A 26213-nucleotide genomic window follows, 5' to 3' on the forward strand; every position below is an offset into this window, starting at 1 on the left:
GAATTACGATATCTTCCTCGTCTGGATTTGGGTTTCCCTGACCCATAATGAGGCTAAACATTTCTTCACTGGCCTACCAGCCATAAGGGCGTCCTCTTCTCCAAAACATCTGTTCCTGTTTTTGCCATTTTTCTTCGGTGTCTGGAGCACTCTGGACAATACGAAGTGTCAGTATCTGAGCTCACAGTTCGCTTTGAGACATGCCCTCTGCTCGCTCTCGCTCTCTCTTTCTCTCTCTCTCTCTCTCTCTCTCTCTCTCTCTCTCTCTCTCTTCATATAATTTCAAGTAGTTTGGCACTGCTGGGCTTAATGGCATGCAGTTTCCTTTCCATGAGTCATTTTGTCCAACGAACAGAATTCCCTGGAAATGTCTTCATTCCTCAGAATGAAGGGGAGTAATGGTCTTGATTTGGTCTTGGCCTTGATTTGGTCTTGACGTTAAGGCTGAGTGCTCAAAGCCATGCCTTTAGTTTTGAGCTTTGCCCCTAAAGCTATGCCCTATTTTGAGGATATTTTACAGCCCATAGAGGTTGAAAATGAGAGATGATTATTCCCTTCAACACAGTAAATCCCAGAATTTCTAGACTTTCTATGTTCACTTCCAGTTTCTATGCTTGCAAAGGAGCCCGTTTTTATCTGTCATCACTTTTTTGTTTCTTATGAAATATAGTTAGTTGGGCCAAGCTGGCACAGCCATGGGTGAACCTGAGAGAGGGCGATGAAGAATTTAGAAAAGACAGACAAGAGAAGAAATCTGGGTGTTAGGTGGGACGCTGCTCTCTCTGAAGGAGAGACAGTGCCCGACCTGCAAGCCGAGTCTTTATTTTATAGCCGAGATTCCACAAAGCAAAGTAAGGGCGTGGTCAAGATGTTTACAACGTTCTCCTGGGTTTCCAATCTACTCAATCACATACACCTGATCAAGCTTTGTTTACTTGCTGCACCTCCCGCAGTCCATATCATTCAGTCACATGGGACCACACGTTTGGATCATAAGGTCAAGCTTGTAACCATAGCCTTTGGCTATAATTGTGCTGGGGCTTGCAAGTGACTTTGCCATGAAAGGATGGTGCCCTCTCATTAGTCCCAGGCTTGAACCTGTCCAAACGCTGTAGCCGCTCTCCACAGTTAGTAACAACAGCACTAACAATATTCTGTTTCAAAACTACTTCTCTCAAAACCATAAATTCAATGGTTATATTTTCTGCCTTCTCAATCAAGCATGTCAAACTCAAAGGCTAACACGGGCCAAATAAACAAGGTTTTAGCTTATGTGGGCCTCAAAAAAACAAAAACATTTTCATAGAAACGTACGTTTATTTCAATAGTGACATGCTGAATATAAAGGCCTAAAATAAATGAGTTATCATTAACATAAAATAAGAGCACATTTAAATAAATATTAATATTTTTTCTTGAACATTAAGTTACCAGACACTGAATAACTGCACAAATTAATAAGCGTAACGCAAATAAACCTGTTTTTCTTGTTCTCCGAAAGCAAAATATTTCCTGCTGCACACACCAAACAAGTCAGTCCCAAACTAATGACGTGGCAATCAGCTGCTAAAATATTTGCGGCTGGTATTAGTGGAGAGAAATGGTGCACCTGCGCGTAAGGCACATAGGGAAATGAATGCAATATGATTATAGTGTAGTAATCAGTCACTAGCGAACGTTGTGGTTCGTTATTAATAATTATGTATAACAGGATATTGTCAAAATTAAGCTATAAAATTTTTATCAAAACGTTTTTTACAGCCAAAATTGGTTTGGCTCAGTGGATAGAGCGTCGGCCTGTGGACTGAAAGGTCCCAGGTTCAATTGTGGTCAAGGGCATGTACCTTGGTTGCGGGCACATCCCCAGTGGGGGGTGTCCAGGAGGCAGCTGATCGATGTTTCTCTCTCATCGATGTTTCTAATTCTCTATTCCTCTCCCTTCCTCTGTAAAAAATCAATAAAATATATTTTTTTAAAAAAAACGTTTTTTACATACCATTATATTGGCTAGGCTGCAAAAATATTCATTGTGGGCCGAATGCAGCCTGTAGGCCGCGAGTTTGACATGCTTGCACTAAAGGCTCCCATTGTTTCCACCATACCATTGTTCTCACCAGACTTAGTTCATTTTCAGCTGAAGAATCACTTCTTCTATTTGGCCACCTTGAAGTCAGTCTTCTAATTTTCTGACATCTGGTTTTGCTTTAACCATATCCAGCTTCTCATTTGTAATCTCTACTTCCTATATGCTGCACTTTTAGACTTGCTCAAGAACATCAAGAATCTTTGTGTACAATACTCTTAGCCTCTCATGTGGGCTCTCACATACAGCCCATCCCGGAAATCCGGTGGCCTTCTTCAGCAAGCCCGCCATGACAGCACTGATGAGCCGAGTACCAGTGTTTTTAGTCTAAGTGTGTCCTCTTGCCCTCGTTGCTTCTCCACTTGTTATCAGTAAGCGCTCAGAGGGGCCCCTTAGCAGCTGTGGTACTGACTGCTTATCAACAACAGCAGAGCTGTTATACTCATGGTTACCATTTATGACAGTGAAAATATACATATTAAATTCAGCAGTAAAAAGAAGGCACACAGGGCAGCAGCCAGGAGACACCAATTACCTCCTCCCAGTAGAGTCCGATAGACAATTCTTAATTCTCCCAGCAATGATGTGTGACAATGTGCAAGGACTATTGGTACCCGGGGCTTTCCGTGGAGGTCGGTCAGGTAGACAGGCCTCACCAACCAGGTGGCTGACCTCAGTCTCCAGCCTCTCCTGAGGTCAAGCTGACGATACCTCCCGGCCCAAGGCCCCCAGGTGAACGCTCTTACCAGGCAGGGTATTCCAAAGGATTAGAGATTACGTTCCAGGCGCCAATCCAATCCAAGGGCCCTTTCTTTCTTTCTCTGGACTCTGCAGTTAAGCCTTCACCGCACACCCTTAACTTTGGGAGTGGGATTCTCGAAGGCAGAGAAAGAGGACAGGAAACCAACGTATTTTAACCTTTATGCCTTTACTGGCCTGATGGTCAGCGAGTTTCCGGAATCTAAACCATAGAGCCAGAAGGCAGGGTGCAGGGTCGAGGAGGCAGAGACTGGGCACTCGCCCAGGAGTGTCTCCTGATTAGCCACTGAGTAGAAGGCAAGCTTCCCCCGCTCCAGGTCCAGCCAGATGCCCACCACCCTCGGTTTTTCTGCGCTGAGGACAGTTTCCTTGACCATGTGCCACATGGAGAGCTGGCTGGTCCCCTTCCACTCCACGCACCAGGAGTCCGTGGTCCTCCCCAGGATCTGGTCTCGGCTCATCCCCCAGGAAGCCACGCCGACCGCCCAGTGGCTGCACTGCTGAGTGTCCACTTCCCAGTAGTGCTGCCCAGACGAGAAGGCTTGGGAGCATAAGACCTGGCAGGTCGTAAACCTGTCGTGACTCCAGGCATAATGCTGTTCGATGTGACATACAGTCACCTTCCTGCGATCCTCCGACACCTCCAGGTTACAGGGCAGGGTCCCCGGGTCAAAGGTTGGACTGATAGCCCCTGAAGAAGAAGAAGAAAGAAAAAAAAAAGAAAGAACATAACCAGCCAGCATGGACTGCCCATGCTCAGAGGTCCTCAAAGAGCAAACAGCAGCTTTGTATCCTTGGATGTGATAAAGTCTTACTCAGACTGGCATTAATGTAGGTGTGTCAGACACTTGCTGCTCTTTGTACTACCGTGTTTCCCTGAAAATAAGACCTAGCGCATGGAAAGATAAGACATCCCCTGAAAATAAGACCTAGCGCAAATTTGGGAGAAAAAAATTAATATAAGACACTGTCTTATTTTCGGGGACACAGGGTAGTACTTACCCCTGATGCTTGTTAACAATACCCCTTTCCCTGCTTAACCTCTGCTTACCATGAACCTGCTTCCGGGAAGCCCTCCCTGAATCCCACCCAGCCAAAAGGCACCTCTTGCTTTGCCCCGTAGCCGCCATGTTTTAGCTGTTCTCTAATGTACCATCTTCTATCTGCAGCACGTGACATGACCATGGCTGCCCATCTCTCTCTAGTTATACATAAGTTTCCTTATTTAGGATCATGTACTTGCCGAAACCGGTTTGGCTCAGTGGTAGAGGATCGGTCTGTGCGGACTGAAAGGTCCCGGGTTCGATTCCGTTCAAGGGCATGTACCTTGGTTGCGGGCACATCCCCAGTAGGGGGTGTGCAAGAGGCAGCTGATCGATGATTCTCTCTCATTGATGTTTCTAACTCTCTATCCTTCTCTCTTCCTCTCTGTAAAAAATAAAATATATATATATATATTTTTTTTTTTAAAGGATCATGCATTCATGTTGTATGTTTTACACTGTGTCCTACTGAGTAAACAGATGTGAACATGTACATAGCATTTCTACTCTAGGCACACATTTAAACACATTCACTCATCTAACCCTAAGGACAATCCCTGGAAGAAAGGACTATTATTATCTCCATCTTACAGGTGAGGGATCCGGGGTTCAGGGAGGTTACCTAACTTGTCCAAGATCACAGAGCTAGTGAGCAGGAGCGAGGCGTCAAACCCAAGCAGCCCGGGTCCAGGATCCATGCTCTCCATGACTACGCCAGCCTGGGACAGCAGCAGTAACTCATCGGATGGGGGAATGGGCAGTTCGCTGCCTATGGTTGACCCCGCATGGATGCCCACAGATTGCCTGGGCTCCGAATGATCATGGGTCTGGTTTAGCCTGGAATTTGGGAGCTTTTCATTCCCTTTGTCTTTGTAATCAGCTCCCCAGGGGAAGGGCTTGTGGGAGGTGGGAGGCCTAGCAGCAAGGAGATGGACACAGCACCCTCTCCCAGCTGCCCTCTGCAGCCGGCCGAAAGCAAGTTCCAAGCAGACCACATACTTACATTGAACAAACCTGGATGCAAGGAGACTCTGGTCAGTCCGTGGGCATGCGGAGGAAGGCAGACCTTCCCGGGCTTTAACTAAGGAATCAGAGAATTGGGAGGGGGAAAAGTCTCGTTTAAAAAGGGCAAGAAGAAGGTATCTAAGCAACATGATCAGAGCGATGGCTTATCTTCCTCGGCAGCAGCAGCAGCAGCAGCAGCAGCACATTTAGCGTCAGGGTTTGGCCAGGCAGTGCAGCCAGCTCAGGTATGTCCAGCCCCAGGTTCTCACTAGGCCTTTTCCTACCATTTTCTCCCTGAACTCTAAACTCGTTGCTTGCTCCTTGTTCATCTCTATGTTCTAAGAACCAAACCTCATGTCAGGTAGATAGGAAGTGCTCGATGCATATTTAGCAAGTAAATTAAAGAATACAGTTCCAGGCAATAACAATGCCCTGACATCCAGAATATCCACGAACCCCATTATCAATGCTTTATTTTTATCTTATTTTTTAATATTTTTATTGATTTCAGAGAGGAACAGAGAGGGAGAGACAGAAACATCAGTGATGAGAGAGAATCATTGATTGGCTGCCGCCTGCACGCCCTACACTGGGGATCAAGCTTGCAACCTGGACATGTGCCCTGACTGGGAATCAAACCATGACCTCCTGGTTTATAGTCTGATGCTCAACCACTGAGCCACACTGGCCGGGCTCAATGCTTTAAACTGTTACAAAAACTGGGAAACGTGAGTTGGTGTGAGATTCATTTCAACTCACTGACACTTCCTACTTCCCTCTCGAATGAACTAAAGTTTAATTGTTAACTTAAAGTTACTGTGTGCTTCCAATGCCCACAGAGTAGGTAGAAGAAGAGAAAGTAATGTCACAGTGCAGACTATGAAGGCAAAATCTTCCCCCATTTGTATCCCACCCAAGTATATTTTTTCCATTGATTATTAGAGAGAGTGAAGGGAGGGGGAGAGACAGAGAGAGAAACATTGATTGGTTGCCTCCAGCACACACCCCTACCAGGGCCGGGGATCAAGCCTGCCACCAAGGTATGTGCCCTTGACCAAAATCAAATATGGGGCCCTTCGGTCTGCAGGCTGACACTCTATTCACTGATCCAAGCTGGCTAGGGCCAGCCTTTTTCTTTCTTTAAATGTACCCAGGATCCCTTGGGAATATAAAATAATAATATGGCACTATTCTGTTTCAGTAAAATTGTTCTGCATAAAATGTGATGTCCACAGCAGCATGTGGAGTGCTGACAGAGGACCAAAGGGAATCATTGTGAGGAGCCAGTCAAATTGCTTGACAACTGTTAAAGCATTGACTTGAAGAACACTATCTATTGTCTTTAAAACAATCCTGTGACATCCTGGCTGTTTTGGCTCAGTGGATAGTGCATCAGCTTGTGGACTCAAGGGTCCCAAGTTCAATTCCTGATCAAGGACACATGCCTGAGTTTTGGGCTTGGTCCCCAGTAAGGGACATGCAGGAAGCAGCCGATCTGATTCTCATCATCAATGTCTGTCTCTCTCTCTCTCTCTCTCTCTCTCTCTCTCTCTCTCTCTCTCCCCGCCTCCCTTTCTCCTTTTGAAATAAATTTAAAAATAATAATAATTATATATATATATAGATAGATAGATAGATAGATAGATATATACACACACACACACATTTTGTTTTTAATCCTGTGATTACTTCAGGAAATGATGTTTTAGGATATGGAGATATATCAGATCCTTTGCTTTAAAAATGTTCTGGACTGGTCCAAATAATCAAAAACAACATAATCACAAAGAAATAACTATATCATACTTGCTAAGGCATACTTAAATGTTATAAGTTGAATTTTTAAAGAATACTATAAGATATATACTTAATTCCTCAAAAATTTAAAACAGCATTACCGTATGATCCAGCAATTCCACTTCTGGGCACATAGTCAAAAGAACTGAAAGCAGGATCTTGAAGAGATATTTACACACCCTTATTCAGAGCTGTATTATTCACAATAGCCAAGAAGTGGGAGCAACCAGTGTCCATTGTTAGTTAAATGGGTCAATAAAATGTGCTATATTCATATAATTGAATATCATTCAGCCTTAAGAAGGAAGAAAATTCTGACACATGCTACAACACAGATGACTCTTGGAAACATTATATTAAGTGAAACAAGCCAGTCACAAAAAACATTAGCTGTGTGATTCCACTTATATCTGGTACCTAGTGGAATGTAGGGTGGGGAGTTACTTTTAAACAATATAGAGTATCATTGTTGCAAAATTAAGAAGATCTGGGGCTTTGTTGAACAACAAAGTCAATGTACTTAACATTAGTGAACTGTATGCTTGAAAGCGGTGAAGATGGTGGATTTATGGAAATGAACCTGCCACCTCAGCCTGTGCCCCGATCGGGAACTGAACCAGCAAAACCTGGTCCAGTTTGATGTACAAGCCTTAGAAAATGAGTTTCTTCTCATCAAGGCCTGTGTTACATTATAACTCCAGTCGCTTCCAAAAACACAGCCAGTCACAAAATGCCTCAGCCCGTTCTCTCCTCACATACACCGCAGTGACAATGCAGTGGGGCCCTGGGGTCATACCCCCAGACAACAAAGCCGTGGAGCGCTCCGCCGCTTCCTCCCAATTTCCGTAGTTAATCCTCCTCCCCAAGGAGAATCGACTCACCCTGCCTCTGTTCTTCACGCAGCTCTTTCCCCGGGAAGCTTTCTTGCAATGTGAAGCTTTCTTGCAATTTCCCCCGGATGTCTTCGAGGTCATGCAGAATGTCTCTCATTTTTTCCTCAGCTCTGTTGGAAGTTGCTAGCTTTGGAGATGTCAAGGAATGGTCCACCCCACCAGAAAAAGCCTGTTGAGAAGCATGAATAAAAAAGAAAAAAAAGTCTCCCAGGAATGCATCAAATAGTATACTCCAGTTTTGCAACCCGTCTATTTTTCCACTTACCTCCTAAGGAGTTTTTTTTTTAATATAATTAGGCCCTCAAAATACACACCTTGAAAATAATCTGGAGTAATACATAAAACAGCAAAAAATATTAAAGAGTGGTGGGGTGATGGATGATTCTCACTTATTTTCTTTAAACTGCTATGTGTTTTTTAGTCTTTTTGTACAATAAATAATAATCTTTTTTAATATATTTTTATTGATTTTTTTATAGAGAGGAAGAGAGAGGGAATAGAGAGTTAGAAACATCCATGAGTTTCATTGATCAGCTGCCTCTTACACACCCCCCACCGGGGATGTGCCTACAACCAAGGCACATGCCCTTGAATGGAATCGAACCTGGGGCCTTTCAGTCCGCAGGCCAACACTCTATCCACTGAGCCAAGCCAGTTTCGGCTAAATATCAATTTCTTAAGTAATACTAAAACAAGTCAAAAGTTGTTAGGCCCATATGATTTACAAAATAAATAATGCAGACAGTCACTGAGATATGCCACACAAGCTAGAATAATCTCCCCCAGACTGCTATCATATCATATATCTTCTCACCCAGGCCCAGCTCTCTGGGGCCTGCAACCCATGCTCATGGATTTTCTTTAACTTCAGGTCCTATGAGTCCCCAACACAGACTCCCACCCGCTACTTCCCACCTACAGCACCAGACTTTCCTTCCCCGCCTTGCATAAGCCATCGCCCACCTTTTTCACCAATCATAACAGTAGCAGGCACCACTTACTGAGTGCCTTCCACTTGCTCACCTCTAATTTGCATAACAACCTTCCAAGGTAGGTTTATTATCCCCACTTTGCAAAAGAAGGAGCTAATGTTCAGGAAGGTTAGCTAAAGTTTGCCATAGTTCATTGTCTTGCCCTACATTTCCTCATTGCTAAAGCACTTTTTTTTTTTACACGATCCCTTTTAATCCCATCCAAATAATGAGACTGCCGGCCTCATTATTCCTATTTTACAGATAGAAACCTGAGATTCAGGAAGATGAAATAACTAGCCCAAGCTCATAATACTAATGTTACATCCCTAAAGTCCCACGTAGTCACTCATTCAGTGGGAAGTGTCTAGCAGTGGGAAGTGCCAGGCCTGGGGATACAGGTTGAACAAAAGAACAAAAGCCTTCAAGGTCCCCACCCTCATGACTCTTAGTGTCCAGTGCCAGAGAAGAGGGAGGACAGACATGAATAAATTGTGGCTGTGCTAGATGCACATGCAAGTTATATGGGATCATGAGAGAGAGCCTCTAATGGGGGAAGGGGAGACCTGTTCAAGGAAAGCAGTGAAGGATTTTCCAAGAAAGTGATGATCTCCTTGGGGTCTGAAGGATAAGCAGGCATTCCCTAGGTGACAGGGCGAAAGAACGCACCCTGTGGTGGGGAAAAGTATGACAACACCCTAGTACAGTGGTCGGCAAACTCATTAGTCAACAGAGCCCAATGTCAATAGTACAATGATTGGCCGAGACCAGTTTGGATAGAGCGTCGGCTTGGGGACTGAAGGGTCCCGGGTTCGATTCCAGTCAAGGGCATGTACCTTGGTTGCGGGCATATCCCCAGTAGGGGGTGTGCAAGAGGCAGCTGATTGGTGACTCTCTCTCATCGATGTTTCTAACTCTCTATCTCTCTCCCTTCTTCTCTGTACAAAAATCAATAAAATATATTTTTTTAAAAATAGTACAATGATTGAATTTTCTTTTGAGAGCCAAATTTTTTAAACTTCAACTTCTTCTAACACCACTTCTTCAAAATAGACTCGCCCAGGCCATGGTATTTTGTGGAAGAGCCGCACTCAAGGGGCCAAAGAGCCACATGTGGCTGGTGAGCCGCAGTTTGCCAACCACGGGCCTAGAGGGAGAGATGTGGGCCAGCGGCTGGGACCTGACGTGCCAGGAAGAGCTGGGTGAAATGAGATGGGAGAGGCAGGCAGGGACAGAATCCTGCAGGCTCTTGTTGGTTCTGTGAGGATGAATCCTGCACAGCAGACGCCATTGGAGTGTTTTAAGCGTTTGTTGGAGTTACACGATCAGATTTGCATTTGAGAGGTCACTCTGATGACCCCGAGGACGGCAGACTAGAGCAGGTAGAATGGAGCAATTAGGAGGCTACTGTAGCAATCCAGGCAAGATGTGATTATCAGCTTGGATTAATTAGAGAAATCTCAAGGAAGCTCTGGAGTAGTAAATAGAGCCCGGCCAGCATGGCTCAGTGGTTGAACATTGACCAGGAGATCACAGTTCAATTCCCAATGAGGGCACATGCCCAGGTTGTGGGCTCCATCTCCAGTGTAGGGTGTGCAGGAGGCAGCCGATCAATGATTGCCTCTCATCATTGATGTTTCTGTCTCTCCCTCTCCTTTCCTCTCTGAAATACATAAAAATATATTTGAAAAACTAAAAAAGAAAAGAGTAGTAAACAGATTCGAGAGATGTTCTGGCAGGTGAGGGAGGAGGTGACATGATTCTCAGGTGTCTGGCTTGTGCCCTTGGAAGAATAACAGTGCCAGTCAGCTGGGGAGTCCCCTCTGAGGAACAGTGTGGGGCATGTTAAGATGAGACAATGAGAAAAAGATACCAGCCTAGAGCTCAGAGAAGTGGCCAGGCCGGAGCTATGTTTATGCTCATTAAAGCCAAGGATGTGGGGAAGAGAAAGGGACGCCCAGATGAGCCCTGCGGAATCTCAACATTTCATTGCTAAGCTGAGGAGAGTGAGCCTGAAACACAGGCTTGAAAGGAGCAGCCAGAGAGAAACGGGAAGGCTCGTGGGCAGAAGCTGAGGGAAAGAAAAGCTTCAAGGACCAAGGTGTGGTCACCTGTGCCAATGGCTACTGAATGGCGTGGCTCAGTGTGTGAGCATCAACCTAGGTACCTGGAGATCACAGTTCGATTCCCAGTCAAGGCACATGCTGCTGTTGCAGGAGCAATCCTCAGTGTGGGGCATGCAAGAGGCAGCTAATCAATGATTCTCTCTCATCACTGATGTTTCTATCTCTCTCTCTCTCTCCCTTTCTCTCTGAAATCAACAAAAATATAGTTATTTAGCCCTAACCGGTTTGGCTCAGTGGATAGAGCGTCGGCCTGCAGACTCAAGGGTCTCAGGTTCAATTCCGGTGAAGGGCATGTACCTTGGTTGTGGGCACATCCCCAGTGGGGAGTGTGCAGGAGGCAGCTGATCAATGTTTCTAACTCTCTATCCCTCTCCTTTCCTCTCTGTAAGAAAAATCAATTATATATATATATATATATATATATATATATATATATATATATATATATATAAAATTAGTTGGGTTTTTTTTAAGATGAGGATTAAATGTCTGCAGGATTTACATAGAGGCCACTGGTGATCTTAGAGCTGGTTAGGTGGAGTGAAAAGGATGGAACCTAGGCCTCTTGAAGCTTCCCTATCACACCTCCAGGCCTCCCTGTTTGGCAGAAACTTCCTGCATCCTTCAACTGAAAACACATTCACTCTGCCCCAGTTGGGAGCTGCCCCTGCCTCCTGCCACACCCTTTCCTCCCCGCCCTGAGCCTACCTACCATGCCCAGGACGTTCAGCTTGTTCTGCGGCCCAGATTCTGGGAGATGCCTCTGCTTCTGAAGGCTCCTGACGATGTCTACAAGCCGCTCCACCAGCTCTGCCAGCTCCCGACCAGCCTCTGGGATGCTCTTCGGGGCCGCCGCCTTTAAAAGAGCAAAGCAGAACAACAAAAAGACATAAAATACATACCTACCAACAAGTGAATCTAAAAATCAAGTGAATAAAAAATCTGAAGAACAAAATGGACTGGTGAATACAATAGATTCGGGGACACAGAAAGGGATTGGACTAACAATTCTCAGGGAACAGGGGGTCTGAAGGGTACGGAAAGAGATTGGACAAAAATCTTACAGCTATGGATGAAGACAGTGGCTGGGGTAAGGGCATGGGGTGGGGTTGGGAATCAGGTGGAGGGGAGCTAGTGGGGGAGGGGGGAGAGGAACACCTGTAATAATCTGAACAATAAAGACTTATTATAAAAAATAAATAAATAAATAAATAAATAAATAAATAGATAGATTTTTTTAAAAAAAGAGCAAAGCAGAACCCAAAGCTGGACTCAGGAATCAGCTCTAAATGTGAAGTCTGGACAAAGGGACAGGCAAGGAAGTGGCGAAAACATTCAGAGAACGAGAAGGGAGCCTCCCACACCTTTTGCTGTCCTTTTCCCTTACAGATCGTCCCGTGGCCATTATAGGAGAGTGGAGTCCATCCGTGGGAGGGAGGGGGAGGGGGCATGGGAGTAAAGTGTGAAGGGAGGCCCAGGGGTCATTATGAGCCGGGAAAGTCAGAGAAGACATGGGTGTGAGCCTCGCAGGGTCGGTGGCAGCTGATAAAGTCAGTGGCGCAGGGGAAGGCAAGTGGCTCGGGCTTAAGCTCCTCTCTTGCCTCTGATTCATCCTATGTCCGGTCCAGGCTTTTCAGAAATGAAAGTGACACCCCTCCTTCTCTTCCACGGGGAAAAAGACCTACCTAGCTGTTCACTGTGAAAGCGCCTTGGAGATTGAGTGATGTACAGATGAAAGCTTTTTGTTTGTTGGTTGGCATCTTTAACATCACAAAAAAAAACATTCAGGCCAGCCAGCGCGGCTCAGTGGTTGAGTGTTGGCCTATGAACCGGGAGGTCACGGTTTGATTCCCGGTCAGGACACATACCCGGGTTGCCGGCTGGGTCCTCAGTGTGGGGCGTGACGGAGGCAGCCAATCAATGACTCTCTCTCATCACTGATGTTTCTATTTCCCTCTCCCTCTCCCTTCCTCTCTGAAAGCAATAAAAATATATTTTTTTGAAAACATTCGGAAGAGAGTGCTAAACAACGCCACTTAAAGAGCTTAATGTGCTCAGCTGCCTGGCTGGGCGTGGGAGTAAGCTTTGCAGCCAACATATTTTGGCAACAACCTCAGGACCTGAGGCCAGTCACCAGACCACAATGGAGAACTCCGCATCGCCTCCAATGGAGTCACAGAAACAAGGCATTCATCACTCAACTGTCCATCAGCCAGAGTTTTTTATAACTTTGTTTTGACATTTGTCATATTTTAAATTTTTCGGGAGCTTCAAAAGCGAGGATTGACCCAGGGTCTTTTTCGTCTCTTAAATAGCCCTGAGGTCCCTCAAAAGAGCATGTGTTTTGGCCGTTATAAGCAGGCTACTTTAGAGAGGGAGGTGACTGGCCCTGCTAACACTGTTTGCTCTTAAAGGTCCAGGCCCCATTCCCAAATATTCAAGCAGCAGGAACTCTGTAGGGGAGACCTTATCCAGGCACCTGAGCAAATTAAAGACTTTAAAAGAAATAAGTGCATTGCTTTTTCTATCCATAAGAGAAATACACACTTATTGTGGCCGATTTTAAAAACGCACAGAATGAAAAAGAAGAAATGTTTTCAATCATCTATTATCCTACCATCCAAAGACAATCATTTTAATTTAAAAGCCAATGGAATGGATATTCAATCCCTATAAACTATATTAACCATGAGTTTTAAGAAGCTGTGGGACAATGCTGTATTTATAATCTAAAAATAGAGAACAGGCTTTATTCATAAATGGGGGAAAAATGGAAGCAACCTATATGTCCATCAAAAGGTGAATGGGCCCTAACTGGTTTAGCTCAGTAGATAGAGCGTCAGCCTGCGGACTCAGGGGTCCCAGGTTCGATTCTGGTCAAGGGTGTGTACCTTGGTTGTAGGCACATACCCAGTGGGGAGTGTGCAGGAGGCAGCTGATTAATGTTCCTCTCTCATCGATGTTTCTGGCTCTCTAACCCTCTCCCTTCCTCTCTGTAAAAAAAAATAAATAAATAAATAAATATATGGCAAGAAAGTGGCAAAAATGTACCATATTTCATTGTGGTACATCCATGCAATGAAATATTATTGAGCAATTAAAAAAAGATGAGCTATCAAGCCACAAACCTTAATTTTGCTTTGTGAAAAAAGCCAGATACTGTATGATACTGAAAAGGCTAGATACTGTATGATTCCAACTATCTGACATTCTGGAAAAGGCAAAGAGATGGTAAGAAGGTCAGCAGCTGCCCGAGATTGGCTTGGGGATAAAACAGGAGGAGCACAGGGGGTGTTTCGGGCAGTAGCACTGCATGGCAACCATAACTGTAGACTCATGACCTCGGACATTTATCAAAAGCCAATGAACTGTACAACCCGAAGAACGGACCCTAATGCAAACTGTGGACTTTAGTAATTAACAAAGTATCAATATTGGTTCATCAATTGTGACAAATGTACCACATTAATGCAAATTGTTAATAATTGCAGAAACTGTGAGGGGAACTTCCTGTACTATCTGCTCAATTTTCTGTAAATCTAGAATTGCTCTAAAAAATAATGTCTATTCATTCATTAAAAAAAAAAAAAAAAAAAAAAGACATAACCTGGGTCATACAACAAGACCTCAGCTCTGTTTAAAAGCACCTCAGAGAAAAACAAAAGGGTGGCCTGGGCAGCTCCAGGCTGTCAGAACTCCGGAAAACACTGTTTCTAAAAAGAGCAACCGGGCTTAGCTCAGAGGTTGAGCATTGACCTATGAACCCAGGAAGTCCTGGTCTGATTCCTGGGTTGCTGGCTCTATCCCCACTGGGGGACATGCAGGAGGCAGCCAATCCATGATTCTCTCCCATCATTGATGTTTCTATCTCTCTCTTCTTCTCTGAAATCAATTTTTTAAAAATTTAAAGAGCAGCCTGGCAGTAGAAAAGCATTGTGGTGTTTTTACTAGTTCTTGTCCTTGCCCCTCTCCCCGCTGGCTCGGTAACAATATTCAAGATTCCTAGCACGGGGCCCTGGTCCCATTCTGGAAAAGCAGCACACGCCTGCTTCACAAACTGCCATGTATGTCTGTTCTAACCGGGCTGCCGGCTGCCCCAAGGAACGGCATAGGGCACTCATCTTTGTTTCACCTGACTCGGAGCTCAGGCCAAAAAGGCGGTGAGCATGGCTCACAGATGCTGCAAGCTGAACTACAACTTGCAAACGTCTGGGGCAAAAGATTAGGGTTGAAACACCTACGTGCCAGAAGCAAACGCTGGGGGAACTGGACCCCTCCTACTTTGAAAATAGACACTTACACACCAGCATTCACTACAACATCGCTTACAATAGCCAAAAGGTGGAAACATCCAGATGCTCATAGATGCATGAATGAATTTTTTAAAATGTGGCATATGGCCGAAACCGGTTTGGCTCAGCAGTAGAGCGTTGGTCTGCAGACTGAAAGGTCCCAGGTTCGATTCCGGTCAAGGGCATGTTCGTTTGTTGCGGGCTCATCCCCAGTAGGGGGTGTGCAAGAGGCAGCTGGTGGATGTTTCTCTCTCATCGATGTTTCTAGCTATCTTTCCCTTCCTCTCTGTAAAAAAATCAATAAAGTATATTTTTAATTAATTAATTAATTAATTAAATGTGGCATATGCATACAAGAGAAGAATAAGAGGTATGAAGTCTGGGTCCATGGTACAACATGAACGAACCTTGAAAACATGATTGTAAGTGAAGGAAGCTAGACACACAGACACAGATACTGCAGAATTCCACTTATGTAAAATATCTAGAGTAGGCAAAATCACGGAGACAGTAAGCAGGGTAGAGGGTACCAGAGGCTGGAGCGCGGAGCGAATGACGAGTTAATGCTTGGTGGGCAGAGCTTCTGCTTGTGGTGATGCAAAAGTTCTGGAAATAGAAGTGGTAATGGCTGCACAAACATTGCACAAGTTAACTAAAGCACCTAAGTTACACGCTTAAAAAGGGTTGACCTGGCAAGTTCTGCATAGACAAAAGCATTTCAGAGAGACAGAATGTGGGAAGACTGGAAAGAAAGGGAACTCTAGGCCAAGAAGTATAGCAGCAGCAAGGTTGAAAGGGTTTCAGACTGGAATTTGTTTTTTTCCTCTGCTTCTTCCCATTTCCCTAAAACTTTCCAAAGAGAGGGTTCTTCTTTTCTATGGAGAAAAGCAAAGTGAAAGTAGAAAGGATGAGGGAGGAAGCGCCCGGAGAGGGGACCAGTGGGAAGCCAGGGTCCCGCCACCCTACCCGGGGTTGTGCGGCGGCGGCGGCGGGGCGCGGGGGCCCGGGGGCCGGCCGGGGGGCGGGGGGCGCGGGCCCGGCCGGGGGGGCCTGCAGCTGGCCGGCCGCGTGGCTGTACTTGTCGGCCAGGTCCTGCAGGAGCGTGTTCTTCCGCAGCCGCAGCGGCTGCGCCGCGCCCTCGCGGCAGGTGGGGCAGGACCAGCGGTGGCGCCCGCCCCACAGGCCCTGCAGGCAGCCCCGGCAGAAGCTGTGGCCGCAGGGCAGCGTGACGGGCCAGGCCAGCAGCCCCTGGCAGATGATGCAGCCCAGGTCGTCCTCCGCCAGCCACACGGGCACCGCCAGGCCGTCGTCCACGCTCGCCATGGTCCCCGGCCACTGCCCGGAAGCTGGGCCACCCTGGGGACGCCCGACGTCTCCTCCGGCTCCTCCCTCGCCCCTCCCCTCGCCGGTTCCTCCTCTCCCCTCCTCCCCTCCCGGTGGCGGTCCGCCCCTCGGTCCGGTCCCCGCTCCCGCGGACAGCTGGCTGGGAGCGCGCACCGCTCAGCCTGGCGCCCTGTGTGCAGGGCCGGCTCTCCCCGCAGCTCCTGCGCCGGGAAACCAGCTCGCCCCAAACCGTTAGGAGCCCGCCGATGCCCACCAAAGATTCCCTCCAGCTTGATGCCTTCCCGGTAAAAATGCAACCCCGACAGCTTTGGGGAAAAGAGGATTCGATTCCAGACGCTGAAAAGAATGTGTCCACTAGGGGTCACCCAGCCCCTTAGCAAGCAGTAAGGAATTGGCAGCGCACAAGGTTAGGAAAAACAGTAATACGTTAGTATCTATTAAGTGACATGCTTTAAAAATACCAGTGTAGAATATTATGCTAAGCGATATGAGCCAGTCAGAGAAAGACAAGTGTCGCATGATCTCACTCATATGTGGAATTTAACGAACAAGGTAAATTGATGAACAAAAATAGATCTAGAGACATGGAAGCAGGGAACAGAGTGTAGAATCTCAGGGGGAAGGCGGGGGTGGGAAGAGATCAACCAAAGGACTTGTATGCGTAGATGCATAACCAACCCCTGAACACAGATAATCGGTGCTGAAGGCCTGGGGCTGGGACGGGGACGGGGAGGATAGGCGAGCTGGGGTGGGGGGAGGCTCCGTTGTGGGGAAAGGGGACATATGTAACTCTTTCAATAATAAAGATTTAATTTAAGAAAAATACCAGTGTTTCGGCTCCCCACCGAGAGTCTGATTTCATTGTCTGGGATGGAGCCCCAGCACTGGTATTTTTAACACACACACACACACACACACACACACACACATACACACACGCTAAGCCAAACGTGCAAAGCTGAGCGGCAGCCAGGTGTCGGCAACCTGCGGCTCCGGAGCCGCATGCGGCTCTTTTTGTTAAGTGAAAAAAATCCTTTTTCTGCACGATCCGGTATATAGCATTAAGGTAAGAAACAATATATGCAGTGTTATATTTGTTTTAAATGTCGCAATGGTTTTGCGGCTCCCAGGTGTTTTTTTTTTTCCTTCGAAAACAGGACCAAGTGGCTCTTTATGTCTTAAAGGTTGCCGACCCTGCTAGACCTTAAAAACCGCCACCGGTGGTATCATACAAGGCAGGATTGTGCCGCTGTCTCCTTACTGCCCTCTGCTGGCGGAAAGCACATTACCCAACAGGCATCCTGGCGAAAGTGCTAGTCAGTCTGTTTCCTTGCAGCTTGCTTATCTGGTTCCAGGCAGGGGCTTGCTTTCTTCCTCCTCTCTTACGCCAGTCCTAAGTGCATCACAACCAGAAAACGCTGGAGCTGAAGAGCATTAAATCCTCTCCAAAGACCCAGAGGCAAAGGAACTGCCAGGCTTGAGTGGCAGAGACTTTTCCCCACCTCCTCTGATCTGTTGAAATGAACTAATACTGTCTTATGTTTTACCCCCGTCTTCCATGGTCTCAAAGTAGGTACCAGATAATACAAATGTGTGGCTATGTCCTGCTAGTTGTGAGGGGTTTGTTTGGGGGGAGGGGGTGAAAGAATTCATACTGAGTGTTGAGAGAGAAGCAGAGAGAAAGTTTATTTTACTTTCCCCGAAGGGAAAGAGCCAGTGCATTGCTATTCAATACAAGGCAAGAAACGAAAAGTGGCTCCGCCTTTTAAAGCCTTGGCTACAGTTGCTAGGTAATAAGGAAAGAGGATTTGGGAGCTGAAATTGAGCAGATATGGGGGCCGGAGGGGGGTTGTCTCTGAGAAGTTTGCTTTTTTTAGGAGATTATCTAGGCAGCTGTTCTAAAGAGGGGTATTATCAATATTTTTCCCAAGCCTGTAAAAACATGTGTAAAAGTTATGAAGAGTTCAGAAGAGGCTTGTTTGAAGAGGGTGGGGGAGGGGGAACTTTCTACTAACAAGAGAATTCTTGATGCAAATTATCCCTTAGTTGTAAAAACAGCAGGGAGGAAGAGTATGCAAAAATGTAGCCTTGATAGTGACTTGTCTTGAACAGAGGGGCTGTTCCGAGTCAGAGGAGCTAACAATCTTGGGATTTAAGAAGTAGGTGCTTCTCACAAGCTGTAGAAGGCTACAGCAAAGAAAAAAGGCAGGCCTGTTTTTCTGTCCTTGCATTTCCAATACTTGAAATTGCCGTTAGTAGTCAATAAAACGTATCTTTTAGTGCTGTTCATCAAAGCTTCCAACTCTTTCCCTTTCTAGGCACCTGGTAGGATTGCACTTCCACGGCCCTCTTGAAACACACAGAAATACTACTTAACTTCCCATCAGCTTAAAAAGCTAGTATCATTGTATCTCTTTCTGCCAGCTGCCCTGACTATGGAGATGAAGCCGGTGTGTGGGGGCCTGAGCCTCTAAGTGGCTAAGAAGAGAAGACACCCTGCCAACCCACGGTAGGGCGTGTAGTAAAGGAAAGAAATAAACTCGGGATATGTTAACTGAGATTTAGGGGGTGCTTGTTGCTGCAGCAGAACCTAGACTGAAAGGGCAGGGCGGGGGCGAGGATGAGCTCCCAACTCCGCCCCACAAGGCGGAGTTATCCCTAGCCCTCACCCAACCAATCAGGGTTAGCCGAGGCAGTCACCACCAACCAGAGTAAAACCCCTGGACTGGGCGAAATTCGCTCTCTTCCGCCATGCTGCCAGCGTGAGTGGGAGGAGCCCATGCTAGCATGGAGAAGGCTCTTTTGTTTATTATTGCATTGGACTCGGCTCCCTGGTGGTCCTTGGGGATCACGAAGTCTGGGCGTAACAGCCTACCCGGACAGATGAATAGTGGACCTTTGAGTAACCATAAACTCTGTCTTCTATTTTTCCATCAGTGAGACTGCAGGTTTCCATCAGCGTTTCAGTGACCCTCTGAGGCACTCACAGGGGCCTGCCCTGAAGTGAACATCTAAACCACATGTGTCAAACACAAGGCCCTCGGGCCAAATCCGTCCTGCCAGGCCTTGCAATGTGGCCCACACCGCGCTGTCATCACTGCACTCCGCTGCGTTTCCATCACAATGACAGTTTATGACTGTTCAGTAAACCATTCGGCCGGCGATTTAGGCTGGATTTTAGATTTTGGCCCCTTCTCTGATTGAGTTCGACACCCCTACACAATGAAAAACTCACCCTTGCTTTCTAGTGGCCACTTCTCTCGGTCTCGTCCTGCTTCGGGTGATTTTCCAGGGCCTTCTGATAATTGTTTTGTCATAGCCTGTACAGAGTTTCTAATTGTCACCTGTGGAATGGTTGTTCTGAATTAGCTACACCACCACTGGGCAACAGACCCTCCTCCGGTCTAACCTGTTCTCACTCCTTGCCTTCCCCACGACCGGTGCTCCAGCCATATTTGACCATTTGAAGATTCCAGAACAAGCCATGTTCTCTCTTAATCTGTGGGCCTTTGTACACACACTTCTTTTTCCTCCTTCCCCCACCCTCACCCAAGTATCTTCTCTTCATTCTTTAGGACTCAGCATAAATATAACTCTTTATTAGGCAGAACTGGCTCAAATAAAAGAAACTTCCTTGTTCTAACAAGTCAAAAGGGAGAAGAGGAATTCATGTAAGCATACAGAGGAATCGTCGGGGAATCCAATGACCGAGATCCAGCCAGGCCTTAGAAACCAACTAAAACCAGGCACTCCATTTCACTGGGACTTGATCTCCATCCCTGGGTCTGTTCTCTGCCCTTCTGAGGGGCTTCTAAGAATCCACATTTCTCTCAAGTAGCTTGTTACTGTTTCTCTTTTCTTCCCTCCTGGACCATAGGTTCCTTGAAAGCAGAACTGTGCCTTTATTTTTCCATCCTCAATACAACCAACAGAGCTTACAGGAGCCCGGAGCGGGGGGGAGGGGCAGACAAGTAACTTGACCCTTAATATACAACCCAGCAGGTATTGAAACAGGCATTTTCAAGGTGTTTTAGGAGCCAGAGGAGGAAGCAGCCCCATTTCTGTTGGGCAGTCAGGAAGACGCAGAAATGACCCCTGGCTGCTGCTGCTGCTTGTCCTCTGATTGGGATGGGGGGGAGTCTCCCAAAGGAAAATACCACAAAAAAGCAGAGAATCTCTTTAAGAGCTTCCCAACCCTCTAGCTCTCCAGCGAAATGAAGAGGGAACACCCTGTGTCTTTCTACACATCCCTGGAAGGGACAAGTCATAAAGCAGAGACCCTAGTGGCCGACTCCTGACTCATTCCAGCCATTCCAGCTTTACTCCAGTTCCCTCTCCCATCTTCAGGGCATGGAACAGCTTCTTGCCTCAGCCTAGCGGGTTTTCCTCATCCTCGTCCTTTTGACTCACCTCTCAAGAGCTTTAAGGTTTCAACTTCCACCTCACTTTTTGGGAGGAGGCGGCTCCCCACTCCCCCTCCGTTAGGGTAAACCAGCCCTATTGCCATGTGCTCCCAGAGCAGCCTGTCCTTCCTCCTTCTGGGCTGCCCTGTGGGAAGGTGGCCTCCAGCAGCCTGCCATTGGTGACAGCAGGGACCACTTCCTCTTGTTCCTGCCTGTGCCCAGGGCTTGGCACAGAACCTGGCACCTTGGAGGTGCTCAGAAATATTTGCTGCTTCGATAAGAGATCAACTGAAGGACTTGTATGCATGCATATAAGCATAACCAATGGATGCAAAGCTCTGGGGAGGGAGTACATGTATGGTAAGATATGTACACATATTCGATATAAAACCTTAATTAAAAATTAAAAAAAAAAGGAAAGAAATACTTGCTGCTTCCATTGAATTTCCATAGCTAGTACCGTTTCCTCACTTGAATGGGGAAAACGGAGGCACGGAGGTGGGGGAGGGAGACCTGACACGTGGGTTGCTAGCGTTCTGCCCTGGGCTCCTGGTGGTGCTGTCTGCCTGGCTGCCGTCTTTCTTTCCAGGGCTGTGATGAGCAATGCGGTCATCGTTTCTTTGTGTTACCTAGGTTTCCATGTCTTCTAAAATGTGCACAAAGATGGGACATTGCTGATTCATGAAAACGCTATTCGTAGCAGTGAAAAGTAGGGTGTTTTTTTTGTTTTGTTTTTTTTTTTTAATGTTTTAAAACAGCCACTTCTTTGTGCATCGTCCCATATTCCAAAAGGCTGCGGGTTGATTAGACTCCCAGTCAGGGCACACGCCCGGGGTTCCTGCTGGGTCCCCAGGAGGGGACGTGTAGGAAGCAGCCAATTGATCTTCCTCTCTCTGGTCAGGGGCATGTACCTTCCTCTCCTTTCCTCTCTTCTCTAAAGTTGATAAAAACATTTTTTTCCCAATTTTCCCCCTAAGCTTTTCATTTGAACATGATTTTATTGATTTTAGAGAGAGAAAGGAAGGGGATAGGCAGATAAAAACACTGATGAGAGAGAAACATGGGAATCTGGTGACCTCTTGATTCATGGCTCACTGAGGCACCCTGGCTGGGCAGAACACTCAAATCCATAGAAAGTTTGCATGAAGAGGGCAATACAAACCTATCTCTACCTCATCTACATCAGCAATTTTCAACCCATGTGCTGCAAAAAAAAAAAAAAATTTAAAATATGCAATACCTGACTATTTGGTCAGGGGCACTGACCTCTTTTCTTTTAGACAGTCAAACAAAAAAAATTAAAAAATGACAACTCCCAACACAGTAATAGTCGTCTGATGTGAATGAATCAAAATTATACCTTGTTTTGGTCAGATCAGTAAAAAAGTACAATATGTGGGGTTTTTTTAATTAAAATTTTTTGAGAGAGAGGGAGAAAGGGAGAGAGAGAGAAACATTGATGTGAGAATGAAACATCAATCCAATACCTTCTGCACTCACCCTACTGGGGATCAAGCCCACAACCCAGGCTCGTGTCCTGACTGGGAATTGAACTGGAAACTTCTTGGTGCTCACGATGACGTCTAACCAACTGAGCCACACCAGTTGGGACACAAAGAATAATACATGTTTTGATGTGTCACAGAATTTTAGTAATTAGTGTATGTGTGCAGAAAGATGAAAAAGGTTGAAAAATGCTGATTTAGATTCATCAGTTGCTAACATTTTACACAGCAGCTCTGTCTCTCTCCCCTGATATATTATAGATATATGTATATATGTGTATGTGTGTGTATAATGCTCCATCTTATTCCATATGTATAGTACATATATATATGTGTATATATGTATATATTCTACATATACTTGTACACATGGTTATTTTTTACTGAGTCAGTTGTAGACTGAAAATTGTTATATTTTACTCCTGGCCACTTCAATGCATATCCCCTAAGGACAATAGCATTCTCCTACATAAATACAACATCATTATCACAGTCTCATAATACTGTTGGCTAATACACATTCATATTCAAATTTATGTCCTTTATGCTGTTTTTATTTTTAAATCCAGGATCCAATCAAGAATCACACATTGCCTGGCGTTGCTCTCTAGTCACCTGTAAGTAGAACAGTTTGCACACTTCTTTATCTGCCACGATGTTGACATTGAGGAGTCCAGGCCAGCTGTTTTACAGAATAGATTTGTCTATTTCCTCATGGTTGAGCAGATTAAACTGTTTTGGGGCAAGCATGCCACTTGGGAGATGCTGTGGGTGCCCTCCCATGGCAGTGCCTTCACTGGAGATGTCCTGGGCCTTAAGACAGGACAGTGGTGAGGCCCAGGGAGCTGGTGGGTAAAGGCCAAAGCTGTAGTCTTGGCAGAGTTTACGGCCAGTGATGGCTGCCAACTACAGGGCACTCCTGCTGGGTAACCAAGGCCGAGCCGAGAACGTCTCCTTCCACCAAGAGCTCCCATGGCCTGTGGCCAGCCAGTTCCTTGGCCAGCGGGTCACCTGCTGCTGGGGCCACTCTCTGTTGATGCAGCTGCAAGAGGGGAAAAAGAGGAATGAGGGGGTGGCAGTGCCCATGCTGTCCTCCAGGCTGGAAGGAACAGCGCAGGGCAGGGGGAACCAGAATTAAAAAAAAAAAAAAAAAAAAAAAAAAAAGGGCAGGAGCCCTAGCCAATTTGGCTCAGGATAGAGCATCGACCTGTGGACTGAAGGGTCCCAGATTCAATTCCGGACAAGGGCACATGCCCAGGTTTTGGGCTCAATCCCCAGTGCGGGGCGTGCAGGAGGCAGCTGATCAATGGTTCTCTCTCATCAGTGATATTTCTCTTTCCCTCTCTTCCTCTCTGAAATCAATAAAAAATAAAAAATAAAAAAGATGAGAGACAGAGCGGACAGGCACCCCAGAAAAGAAGAGAAAACAGAGAGCGAGAAACACAAAAACAGAGAGAGACAGACACAGGCCACCGGGACAAGAAAGCACCGCTGAGGTGCTTCCCGGGTCACCTGGGAGTCTGGCTCAGAGCTCTTTGGCTCAGAGCGTCTGGAAAGTGAAGTGAGTTTGTGTTCACACGGGTCAGACTCAAAGGGCACAAGGGTTTCTCCCAAAGGGCCATATGGGATCCCTTTCTCAGTCTGTACTTTTCCAAACACAGAACTTCTCCCTGGGCCCAGAAGCCAGGCCCTGGGCCAGAAGTTCCTGCTCTAGCTCAGAACATCTCCCCTCTATTCACAGGGCTGCTGGCAGACAGGAAGCCTACATGTAACCCCTCTGGGGGAAGGGGGCAGCAGGAGAAGGTGGACAGAAGGGAGGGCCCAGAGGAAAGGACACTAAAAACAGCCTTCCCTCTGCCAGTGGGGAGGAATCCCAAATCCTGGGAGCTGGGCCCTGGCCAGGTGGCTCAGTTGGTTAGTACGTCATCCCAATAGGCCAAGGTTGCGGGTTCAATCCCCTGTCAGGGCACATAAAAGAATTAACCTATGGCCTAACCAGTCTGGCTCAGTGGATAGAGCATTGGCCTGGAGACTGAAGGGTCCTGAGTTCACTTCCGGTCAGGGGCATGTACCATGGTTGTAGGCACTCCACAATGGGAGGTGTACAGGAAGCAGCTGATCTATGTTTCTGGCTCTCTCTCCCTCTCCCTTCCTCTCTGTAAAAAATAAATAAATTATATATATATATATATATATATATATATATATATATATATATATATATTTTATATATATATATTTTAAAAAGAATCAACCTCTGAATGCATGAATATGTGGAACAACAAATGGATGTTCCTCTCTCTCTCTCTCTCTTAATCTCTCTCTCTTCCCCCTCCCCAATAAATAAAAATAAAATAAAAAGATAACCCTGGGAGCTGCCCCAGGGTGTGACCTTCGCTGATAATAACAGGCCAGGCTTCTCTCACAAGGAAAGGGACTCAGGGAAGGGAGCTGGTGGAAGAGAGAGGCCGCTGGGCCCCAGCACTCAGCACAGGTGAGAAGGGGATCTAACCAGGTTCTGCCAGGACCAAACTCCAGATGCTACTGGGGAAGGGCACCTGGAGGAGGAACAGCGTGGTCAGAGCGGGCTGCTGGGAATCATGTCCCTGTCTGTCCTTTTCTTTGGCGGGAAGAGAATAGAGAAAGCGTAGTCAGGAGCCATGACCTCGGCCTCAGGGCTCAGAGCCCACCCACGTGAAGAAGCCGCTTTCTGTGCCAAAAGCACAGGCCCCAGGCCCCGCATCTTACTGAGAAGGTGGAAGGATGTCAAGGGCCGGGAGAGCACGTCCCGGAAACTCTCCAGCCACTCGCCCTGCTCCTTCTCGCTGGGGCAGGCGAAGAGGAACCTGCGCTCGGGGGTGACGATGGTGAGGCCCGCTTTCCAGCGGTTTCCTTGGACGTCCCTGGGCAGGCCTTCGGACACCTCGTACCCCTGCTCCCGGCTCCCGAGGAACACCTGGCCCAGGTCAAAGGCGTCCTGGAAATGGAGGCCACAGGGTCATCAAAGGTCACACCTGGGGCACAGGGGCACCTGCAGCCATGACCACCCCCAAACTCTATTTTAGAAAGAGGTGGTGGGCATGTCACTATTGAGGATTTTTTTCAAGGTGGGTCCCAGAATCTGAAAGGATGAAACTGTAAGAGAAATCACACACATCATCTGTTCGAATGGTATTTAGTATCGCTTAGTTGGAGCACTGTCCTGACACACCAAGTTTCCAGGTTTGATCCCCAGTCAGGGCACATAAAAGAATGCATAAGTAAGTGGAACAAATTGATGTTTCTCTCTTTCTCTCTTCTCTCTCTCTCTCTCTCTCTCTCTCTCTCTCTCTCTCTCTCTCTCTCTCTCTCTCTTTCTCTCTCCCTTCTTCTTTCTCTAAATTCAATTTTTTTTAAAGTCTTTAAGAAGATTAATTTTTTTTTAAATGATACTTAGTCCTGACCGGTTTGGCTCAGTGGATAGAGCATTGGCCTGTGGACTGAGGGATCCCAGGTTTGATTCCAGTCATAGGGCATGTACCTTAGTTGCAAGCACATCCCCAGTAGGAGGTGTGCAGGAGGCAGCTGATTGATGTTTCTAACTATCTATCTCTCTCCCTTCCAAAACTCTGTAAAAAAAATCAATAAAATATATTTAAAAATAAAAATAGTATTTATGGAGAGCTAAGCACCAGATGGTGCCTCATGCAATCCTAATGGCAACCTCTCAGGAAGGCACTGCTAGTAAGCCTATTTTCCAGAGGAGGAAACTGAGGCACGGAGAGCTAAGCACTCTGTCCAGGGCCACCACTAAAAGCGGCAGGGCCGAAACCGGAGCCCAGTCAGCAGAGTTCTAGAACCCACACTCCTAATCACTGCACTTCCCAGCCTTCTGGTCAGAAATGGGCCCTGGATATGAGAGGACGAAAACCACCCTATTTGCCTACGTTAGCAGCATTTTGGGTCCACATGAGGGACTTCCTGCGGGTGAGGAGGAGTAGCTTCATGCAGAG

The 26213-nt window shown here is 46.6% G+C and overlaps 2 protein-coding genes and 1 long non-coding RNA gene across 11 annotated transcripts in view; 1 reads left to right on the forward strand and 2 right to left on the reverse strand.

Moving 5' to 3' along the window:
- Positions 1–2113: 2113 nt before the first annotated feature.
- RNF135 (ring finger protein 135) lies at positions 2114–16357 on the reverse strand. 3 transcript variants are annotated; one of them, XM_045587372.1, is made up of 5 exons: positions 15936–16357; positions 11390–11533; positions 7569–7707; positions 4889–4966; positions 2114–3533 (listed from the first exon to the last, which is right to left on the reverse strand). In XM_045587372.1, exons 1-5 carry the CDS (start codon positions 16290–16292, stop codon positions 3004–3006), a joined length of 1248 nt encoding a protein of 415 aa, XP_045443328.1. In that variant the 5' UTR covers positions 16293–16357; the 3' UTR covers positions 2114–3003. The 3 variants fall into 3 exon arrangements, with proteins under 3 accessions (XP_045443328.1, XP_045443327.1, XP_045443329.1); XM_045587371.1 differs by having other exon boundaries at positions 7569–7749; positions 15936–16355; XM_045587373.1 differs by lacking the exon at positions 15936–16357 and adding an exon at positions 11938–12522 and having other exon boundaries at positions 7569–7749; positions 11390–11555.
- A 64-nt stretch (positions 16358–16421) lies between these two features.
- On the forward strand, positions 16422–20970 carry LOC118728048. The gene is made up of 3 exons (XR_004990768.2): positions 16422–16719; positions 18632–18712; positions 19889–20970. It is a non-coding gene; the product is annotated as an uncharacterized LOC118728048 (long non-coding RNA).
- Positions 20971–22616: 1646 nt separating this feature from the next.
- The window catches only part of ADAP2 (ArfGAP with dual PH domains 2), a 28213-nt gene continuing 24616 nt past the window's right edge, over positions 22617–26213 (reverse strand). For 5 of the 7 annotated variants that reach the window (XM_045587374.1, XM_045587379.1, XM_045587375.1 and 2 more), the window contains 2 exons: positions 24970–25198; positions 22617–23263 (listed from right to left, as the gene is read on the reverse strand). In XM_045587374.1, coding sequence (XP_045443330.1) covers positions 23229–23263; positions 24970–25198 — 264 coding nt within the window. In that variant the 3' untranslated portion in view covers positions 22617–23228. The remainder of the gene's footprint in view (positions 23264–24969; positions 25199–26213) is intronic. The other 2 variants (XM_045587378.1, XM_045587377.1) reach the window with 1 other exon arrangement.

This window comes from Pipistrellus kuhlii, unplaced genomic scaffold (genome assembly GCF_014108245.1).
Source record: "Pipistrellus kuhlii isolate mPipKuh1 unplaced genomic scaffold, mPipKuh1.p scaffold_m20_p_28, whole genome shotgun sequence".
In the NCBI taxonomy this organism is placed as follows: domain Eukaryota; kingdom Metazoa; phylum Chordata; class Mammalia; order Chiroptera; family Vespertilionidae; genus Pipistrellus; species Pipistrellus kuhlii.